Source organism: Mercenaria mercenaria, chromosome 16 (assembly GCF_021730395.1).
Source record: "Mercenaria mercenaria strain notata chromosome 16, MADL_Memer_1, whole genome shotgun sequence".
NCBI classification, from domain to species: Eukaryota; Metazoa; Mollusca; class Bivalvia; order Venerida; family Veneridae; genus Mercenaria; species Mercenaria mercenaria.
The window spans coordinates 29,323,240-29,333,427 of NC_069376.1; the positions used below are offsets into that span (position 1 = coordinate 29,323,240).

General features: G+C 33.0%; 1 protein-coding gene across 1 annotated transcript; it reads left to right on the forward strand.

Moving 5' to 3' along the window:
* The first annotated feature begins 5,103 nt into the window (after positions 1-5,103).
* Positions 5,104-9,828, forward strand: LOC128549842 (melanocortin receptor 5-like). The gene is made up of 2 exons (XM_053527515.1): positions 5,104-5,212; positions 6,873-9,828. The coding sequence occupies exon 2, from the start codon at positions 6,899-6,901 to the stop codon at positions 8,060-8,062; it is 1,164 nt and encodes a 387-aa protein (XP_053383490.1). The 5' UTR covers positions 5,104-5,212; positions 6,873-6,898; the 3' UTR covers positions 8,063-9,828.
* Positions 9,829-10,188: the final 360 nt, after the last annotated feature.

Consider the following 10,188-nt stretch of genomic DNA (forward strand, 5'->3'; position numbering starts at 1 on the left):
TTCTGTTATTTGGGTGATCGTCGTTGTGTGTTTGTCTTCGGTACATGAGTTTCTGCGCTATTGTGGTTTACGTTGAAGTGCGACTGTTTTGAAAGAATATGGCATTCCGTTGTATATTCGTCCTTGTTCAACTTTTCCCTTTGGACTCCTCCCCCACCCCTACCGCATTTCGCCCCTTACCAATTCCTTTCCCTTTATCAATATTTAGCTAATGCTAATATGTACTTGTTGGATGTTTGAAACAACACCTCTGAAATAATTTTTTCCATTATATTTTCTTTTTGTTGTGGGCCTACTATGTAAATGCGTGGCTCTGTGGCTGTGTTTTTGGTGCTCCGTGCTTCCGAGAAATCTACGCTTACCTATTATCTTTTTTTAGTTCTTGTGACGTAGGGGAAGGTTCCGGTCACGTTGCAGTGAGTTCTGGAGGCATTTTGTTTGATATACATATATATATATGCTGTAGTGTTTCCTATGTTTTAAATATTTACAAAAACGAATGAAACTATTGACATTGTAAGGTTTCAAAAAACACATGCAATAACTGTCAAAAAATATTTTATGTAACAATAATGTACTCACACCCTGAAGGTAAAATTTTTAGATAATTTTGAACACTTTCCCCACTGTGACCGAGCACCATCTTTGCAACATATGTATATAATATTTATTTACAAAGGCATGTAAAATATGTTGTTGCATCACTGAGGGGAAGGATGCTTAAAACGGAAAAATGATTATTGTTCACATTTCAATAGAAATGAGAAAGAGAAATGTCAATAAAGTCATGTTGTTTTGTTCTCAATTGTACAAATTACAAAAATACATCCAGAAATGATCGTTTACTATCTTTTTGCCGCTACTTTAGAAGTCTAGCCCTAGCTCAGCTTTCACTTACTGGATAGGCAATCTAACTATAAAGATGACTGATGTCCTTATTATGAAAGATCCATTATTTATTACTTTAAAACTTATATTTGTTTTGTTTTTTTTTGTTTTGGGTTTAACGCCATTTTTCAACAGTATTTCAGTTATGTAATGTAACCATTGTTCCTGGATTTTTTGGTACAAACCTGTTCTCCTCAAGTAACTGCCAGTTTCCTCATAAATCAGAGGTAAAGGACGAATGATTTCAGACACAATGTCTCTTATCATGTCGTCGTGGAAAACATACGCCTTGCCCAGGGCTCGCGACCCTATCTATATGTAATTTCAGCATTATTCAAGTTCTTACTATCAAATAACAACACTTACATGAAATTGTAAGTGTTATCTTTACTGTTGGAAAAAAGTATATTTTCATCAGCTTATTATGTCTTTGTGGAAACTTTAAACTTTGTTTTATATGCGCGCCGAGCTACATTACGACTTGATTCACGACATTTTTTATAAGACGACAGAGAGGTAGTTCTGATAGGCACGTGGAAGGCTACATGTTAGTCAGTTCGTTCTTTCTTTACATCCAGTTGGACCGATCTGGTCCTATTCTTGTATGTTTTATCATGCCCTTAGTGATGCCTCTCTTATTGCTCTGCTTTCTGCAAAGTCTCTGATTAATGCGTATATAATTCTTAAGGATTGCTTTTCATTGATTTGTACACAAGCATTATATAGTTTACACATCGCGTCAATTGTTTCATTGCGTATGTGAGGATTTTTATTTACACTGCCTTATAACATTGGAATGTGATCTGAGTAAAAGGTTGACGTTCTGTGGACATCAAGCTACTTTATTTGTATTTTGTACTTTATCCAGGTACCTTTTTGTAAGTGCTATTAATTTCCACATTCTCCAGGGGTTTATTTCAGTGAGGCTGCATGCATTGAACATTGGTGTTGCTACTGGATCTTCGATTTCCTGTCGCATATAAATGTTTATTTATCAGCTATTATGCGACATATTTTTTTCTTATACTTCCTTATTCGTAAGAATTCTGTTCATGATATACATGTGAAAATAGTATTTGTTATATCAATAAACAAAAGATGACAACAACTGTTAAATCTTTCTTTATTCCAATTTCGACAAAATATGGCATTACATCAAAACCTGAAAAATCATGAAGCTAATGCAATATCCAATAGGAATATTATTAACTTATTTATTTCTCGAATTGCTACATAAAATATTTCAAACAACAAAAGATAGCGTCCTTAAAAGTATTAAAACACATAAACAAAACATCATTATGCTTCTGTTAGTCAATAGCAACAATATGTCCAGTAAAATGTTTACGCAGAATATTGTATGTCAGATACACAAGGGACATTCGGGGAATTTAAATTAACGTCGATGCGACCTCTGTATTTTTGCGTTTCGTCAAAAATATGTCTAGACTATTATCTTCTTCATTACAACAGAAAATAATGTTTGTGACAGAATAATCAAACAAAAAAGGAACGAAGGGCATCTTCTTATAAAGTCGACAGCAAAAAAAAAAGGTTCCCAAAGCGTCATTTTCCAGTGTACAATTACCAATACATTTAAACGGATATATTCGTTCATGATGTACATTATAAAACTTTATTCATTTCATTGTATTGATTGATTTTGAGGTAATTTAGTGCAGCTGCAAAAACATGTCCGTAAAAGTTGAATTAATTGGATAGCAACATTTCACGTATTTATACATGTACATATTTCAGTTTCTACAACATGAAACACATTATTTCTCCGGAAAATGTGTATATTCAGGATATTTATTTCCTCAAACCAAGCAATTAAGGTATTAGGTCACTAATAGTAATGTTTACAAAATGGCCTTTGCTTGGTATATTCTGAAAGTTAACCGTGTTTTGCATTATTTTGCAAATTTTAAACAACTTTTACCGTGCCGTTTTTTATAAATTTTGAATAACTTGTGGTATCTCCTCAAGCTCAAGTAGATGCAAATTTCAAAGTGATAGCCACTATCCAAAACGTTTGCAGAGAACTCATTTTACCATTAATTTCAATAGAAGAAACATTAAACTATTGGTAAACAATTATAAAACACAAAATAAAAATGTCAATATCTTTTTTTCTATGGTGCCTCAAGTAAATGGATTTAATGAGACAGAAGTCATACTTCAACATTGAAAAAATAAGGTCGAATAATGTGTTTCTGTTTTGGGTTTTGCTTACTCCATTTAAAAATAACCTTAGTGAAGATGTAAAACCTACCTAAATTTCTTCCACAATATATAATCTAAGAGTGAAAGCAAAATAGAGAACTTTCACCGCGTGTAACTCAATATTTTAAAAGATGTATAACTCTACCCCTTCTGTTTAAGTAGTAAATTCACTTTGACTACCAAGAAATCGCTTATAAGATTCATCTTTTTCCATTTTTGTACAAAAAATCAATAATAAGTCTTAAAAGAAGTAAAAACTTAGTGTAAAAAAGGAAAATAAGGGAAAAAATTTGGTCCCAGTAGGGCTTGAACCTACGCACCCCTAAGAATTGTAGTAAAAGTAGGTTTATGGTAGGAATTGAATACTCTTCAAAAAGGAAGTTCTCTATTTGTGATCTAATACTTTAAGGTTTCGAAGTAGGCCTTGAGAAACAAAAAAATCAAACAACACCAAATCATAGAAAGAAAGGGTTGTTTGACATGAAAATTGAACAGTATATAAAACATGTATATTACTTTATAAAACAAGTGTCAGTGTACTGATATAAACTTTGAATTCCAGAAAATGACTGCCTTTAGAGGCCTCACTTCCGGACAGTCAAACGCCTTTAAAAACTCACCATTTTAAATTAACTGTTACACATGTTCATTTTGATGCATTTACAGCGTTCGAGTGGTGAAATTTCACATAACAAGGTGGAACATAGTTTTCAGCAATTATTTATCTTTATTTTTTTTTACAAATGACATTTATTTTCGAAGGGAGACAACTTTGTATCTTTACCAGTCGGTCACTAACCATTTGGTCAATTTACCCAAAATAACCCATTTTGACTGTTTTGGTTTTTTTTTGGGGTCACTTTCTCTGGAAAACTATAAAAGGGCCCGATTTTGGCCATCAGAAATCACTTCAGCTCATGCTTTCAGACCTAAAATCACGTTCGGCTTGTTTAAATAGATTTTAATTAAAATGAACACTATACTGAACATAAATGTACGAAAGTTGCTCTACAATCAGAATTTATAGTAATTAAAAGCCATAGGTCTATAAAAGCCCTTTTGATACAACATTTAGTAACATTTCTACCAGTTTTATTTACAAAAATGCATTTACATATTCATTGCTTATCTAAAGTTATGTAAGTACTGAGAATATAAATTTCTATATTTTATAAAAGGGATTTCTGTTGCTGAACAGCGTCTTTGTATCCGCGTCAATATTTACAAGTTATGGATCACCAGATCAGTCATAAATAGATTAATCTTAAAAGGGATGTGTATTGAATCTTGCATTTTGTACTTTTAAGAGTGCGCAGTATTGTTTTGTACTGCATTTTAAATTAACTGTAACTCCCCTCGCTACCTGTAAACTATGGGAAGCCGGAACGGTCTTAATCTTATTTGATAAGCTTATACTTATACTGACAGAATTTATCCATCAGTAGATGAATACATTTATTATCAAGAAGAATTTGTGATTGCATTTGATATCAGTTAGATGCTTTTGTTTGATGTGTTGACTTCACTTCTATTGTCTGAGATATTAACATTAATAAACTTCATTAACTGTTGTCCTGGGTCTTATAGTATCTCTGATTTAGTTAGTTTTTCAGTACACTGAATCAACTTGGCTATACATACACTTTTTTCCTTTCCGACTACTTGAGTAACATTTACCCAGAGTTCTTCAGTACGCCTAGCCTACTCATCTCCGCAACACCCCTGAGTCGTAACAATATTTCAAATTTAAGTTGAGATAAAGTTCTTAGAAATATTTCAAATTAAATAAGCAAAACATTCCTAAAAGCTGTTTATTAGTGTCTGGGCGTAGATTTGTTAAATGAATAGGGCTGTTTTTCCTACAATGTGTAGATGATTAATGGGAGCAACAAGCAGACGATCACCCAATCATTATCCTTTATTGGATTTTTGCTGTACGAGCGAGGATCTTCACCGTGAAATGCAAAATATTAACTTCAGATCTCTGCGGCTAGTTAAACCATAACAACTGCTCACTGACATATTTGCAGCAAGGGATTATTTTCATATTTGGAAGGAATTATATGTGTTATAAACAGGAACGGTTTGATACATAAAGGTGCTTTGTTTATATTTTAGTTTGAAGAAAAGATAAATAATATTAAAAAGCAAATATATTCTTCGCTCCTAGTACATTTTGTTCAGTCTCATTTTGTATAAAAGCAATAACGGAGACTTGTTCAGATTTTTTTCTTTTTTTTAAAAAGCACACAGTTCAAAATGCATTTTACGTCTACCTTTGAGTTCAGTCAACTGGAGTACGAATGTTTAATGACAAAAAACAAGATTAAAACCATGTAAAATTTAACATGTGTTTTAATAATAAAACTTACTTTATATGATGTTTTTTCTACATGGATTATATACGATAACAAACAGCATTATCATATATTTCGAAAAATGTTGCTTTTCTTTTGACAAAAAAAAAAAAGAAAAAAAAAACGTTTTATTATATGCAATAAAATATTTGTATGTATTTTCAATTCAGCGTGTACGAATTCAATTACAACGTTGACTAATTGATACATATACGATAGACTTTCTCCCATAGGTTTACATTTCACAATGTGACGATTACATATATAGGTATCAGTTATAACCGATATTCAATGCAAATTCAGTCATGACAATTCGGACAGCTAACAACATTTCAAAAGTGACGGTTACTAAAATAAATGTGATCTAAAAATTAGAGTTCAAAATGGAGAAAGTTTTCAAAAGCTGACCAATTGATCAGAAAAAATACTACCTTGCCAAATATTACAAGAAATAATATTTCAAAATGAACATTTGCGTGTTGTCGCTTTTATGTTTTATCACATTATGTAAGCAGAATTTTTTTGTAACCGTATCATTTACAAAACTTCGCATAGGTCTTAAGAGTATTTATGTCTGAACTAAGCCATATGTCTTTGATTAACAAATTTATATGCAATATATGCAGTAGATTTAAATAGTGCAAGCTTAATATATACGTACCCTAATAAGTCATAAATGTGTCTTTAATAATTCACTGTTGCTGCATGACATTTGAATAATAATGCAGCTTTATATTTGTAATTAGTTAATATATCTAGTAATTTAAAAGATAAATACATTGTCTTAGGATTTTCTAAACGTGTAGTATCAAAATAAAATATTTTAATGAAAAATGAGCACTGGATATTTTTAATCAGAAATCCATACAATACTTGGTGCAAATGGTTCTACTTCTATACACTGTAAGGGAGTCATTAACCAATAATGTAGTGCATTTCAAAATAACAACATTTAATAGATAGAGATTCTTTCAAATGAACATCTTGTCTATCTGCAAGCTGTTCTAACAAACATATATTTGTCATTTAGGGCTGATTAGGAAACTGCACAGCAATTGCGAAACTTGCAAGAAAATTAGAGATTTCTGTTTATTTTGGTCGCTGCACGTAGAATGACAATTCCTATTTCTAAGACATGTCTACAGATGAGCTCACGTCGAACCCAAATGACAATCTACTTAAACGAACTGAATAAGAAACCGATTTACCCACAAACTGTATTCAAAACACATATTAACAGGTGTTTGTAAAATGTGTTTTCTTCTTGAGCTGATCATTACAAGGACATTCATAAAGCATCCTGAGGGTAAAAGCACCTGCAAAAACATACCCAGGACTTCAGTAAAGAAGCAGAATCGAAATCTTCCTTAAAGAATGTCTAATTGTGTATTTATATTACAGGTAACATTGGGGTGCGTTTCACGGAGATGGAGAATTGTACGCAAGCCAGAAACAACTGTTACAGTTTGGGGAACATTTCCGATGATAAACTCATAATATCTGACAAAAATGGTGTTTCGGGAAACTCTACAAATAGCTCCACACCTTACAGTAACATTGATCTGTATGAATTACCATCAACGGCCGAGAGAGCTATCGAAATTTTCACAAAGACGACAGACGTGATTTCAATTGTTATTTGCCTTTTTGGTATAACAGCAAACGTTGTATCTATAGTTGCAGTGGCTAATTTGCGACAGAAAATGACAACACATTTAAAACTGATCATCAGCTTGTGTGTGTCAGATGGTTTGATATTGTTGGCCAACATGTTCTTATACATACTTTACATTCTATCACCCTGGTACGAATGCATAAGAATCACAGCTAGATTGACTACAGATATTGCACTTCTTGCAACGCTCATTAATCTTCTTGTGATGGCATTGGATCATTACGGGGCCATTACGAAACCTTTACGTTACAGACAAAAGATGACAAATCTCCGAGGAAACTGTGTTGTTGTTGGGGTGTGGACAGTGAGCTCATTAGGAGCTTTAATTGAAGTGTTCCTAGGTATCAGCTCTAGGATAGACCCCGACGAGTCGCTATGTGCTGTAATTGCTAATGGTAGATATGACTTCGAATTTTTCATTGTCGTATTTATTTTCTTTGTTCTATTTGGTATCGGCCTGATATACGGACTAATATATACCCGAGTAAGGAAAGCCATGCCGGGGCGAGAGAGAGCCAGTTGCCACACGGACTCTGGAAGCTTAAAGGCTTTGATGACAACAGTGTTGTTTGTTGGTACATTTGTAGTATTCTGGGCACCTCTTGGAATATGCAACATATATATGTATGTTAAGTCAACGGATATCCAATACGTACTGAAAAATTTGGAAAGAATCACTTTAATCACCGATATATTATACGTGATTATGTTATTGAATGCCTTGGCTGACCCATTAGTTTATGCCTTTCGACTTCCAAAGGTAAAAAGAGGTTTCACTGCTTTGTTTGCAAGCCAGTCACGAAGCAGTGAATTTAGATGTGACAAAACTTCAACAAAACATCAACACATTGAAAACAGGTCACAAAGCAATGTATTTAAACATGACCAAACTTCAAAGAATCTTCAAACAAAATAAAAGAAGTCTCAAACAGTGTATTTAAATGTGACAAAACTTCAACGAAATATCAACAAATGTAAACAGGAAATAAAAGGAAGTATTGTATATATGTGACACAACTTTAACGAAACTTCAACACATTAAAACAGATCAAAAGTGTTTACGTGGAGAACTCCAACGAAACATTGAAATATTTAATAGGTCACAAAAGAATTATTGAAACGTTACACAACTTAACGAGACATTAACAGTTAAAAACAATTAATACATTTTGGCAATATTTAGACGAATCTGGAAATGATCTTAAAGTGATGTGGCAATATACAGGCGAAGACATCGTTAATGTCAACATAAAAACACAGTTTTGTAACTCTGCTAACACAATCAAGCGAAAGACAGTTGGGACAATACAAGATTTTTCTAAAGAAACAGACCAGTAATTACACCAAAATAAGACTTAAATTGCAGTTTTATAGTTGCCATATTTCAGTATGATATCGGCTGCGTTTTAACAACATGTAGAAAGTTAAGTTAAACATATCACTTTCCAACTCGCACATTTTGAGAGCTTGTCGCTTTATGAAAAGATACGTTCGGTCGGGGAAGCTTTTTAGGCACGGTTATATTGCTACGGTCGCAACATACAATGTACGTGCCTTTATTGTTTAGTTTGTTAGGTGCATCTGTGTACTTCTAAGACAGTGAGTTTCAATTTGAAACAGCGTCTGTTATGTCTGAGTTTTTCGGGTTGCGCTGTGTGCTAGTTGTAGTGTTTTATTCATTTCAAAACAATATACTGTTGTCTGACTTTGAAGTGCTATATCTGTATTTCACTAAAGAATTTATGTAATTTATATGTCTCTATGACTTCATGTAAATTGTGATGTTATTTGGATTTCGCGTAAAGTTTTGCTGTATTTGCTCTGTTTAAACAGTCACATTATTCTATCTTAAAGCAGCTGTTTTATCTCTTCATGGGGTGTTTAAACAGGGACGTAAACTTATATTCACAGAGAGATTCTCACAATTACATACTGTTATCATTTTAAACATATTAAAATTCTGAAGCGGATAGTTCAAAAGGAATTAATGTCAACGTGACCAAACAGCGCTGACGTTCCCTATCATGATTAGATATTTAATGACGCTGTTGACGGACAATATATTCATTTCCAACCTCGTATATGCTAGAAAGCTTATAGATTTGTTTTCTTCAAGTTATTTCGGCGTACGATGATATTATAACACAACAAAAACAAGTGCACCGTGTTGCAGATGCAGATGCTAATCATCTGATTTATTGTCCTACCAATGATTTTCTATGTCCAAATGAGGCCATAATTCTTGCAAAATACAATGTAGAGTTATGGTACTTGCTGTGCAGAGTCAGCTTTTAACTGCACATATCTGCTCAAAGCTTTTAACCAGTAACTGTGGCCGTTTAGGAGAAAAAATGACCTAAACCCAAACTTAACCAAGAAATCTGATATTTTCTAAGTCTAAAAGGGCCATTATTTCTTACAAAAACAGGATGGAGTTATGTTTCATGCTATGTACAATTAACCTTTGATGGCGAACAACCAAGAAATTGATACAACAGGGTTACCGTTATCATAAGCTACGGAAAGCTTTTAGTTAATTTTACTACAGATCGTCTGAACTATTACAAAAATACAATACGCCCCTTAAAACACTTTAAAAACTTTGACTTACACACCCGGAATGCTATGGAGATGTAGTTTATAAAATTAGGAAAATTAAACATACCCCTTATTTTAATCATTTTTTTTTTTGTAAAATTGGTTAAAACGTTTATCAAAAGAGGATACGATGCGAAAATAATGAAGCATAGTGCATGTTTAGTAATTGACTCCTCTACACTTAATAGCTACGCTTTTCTATTTGATGGTGCAATGACTAATAAAGTGTAGGACTCCATGATGCTTTTGTCCTTAATCCTACATACAACGGAGGAGGGAGTTGATATTGCCTTGCAGTTTTCTTAGTCGTGCCCTGCCCTTAAATGTTAGGCTCTGTTGCTCTCACTTCAGACAAGTTGTTGAGTACATTGGTGTAATTGTACCTTAAATTTACCTTGATTTTATGTTTTGCTTTATTTATCTGTTACTTTTACACTAATGTTA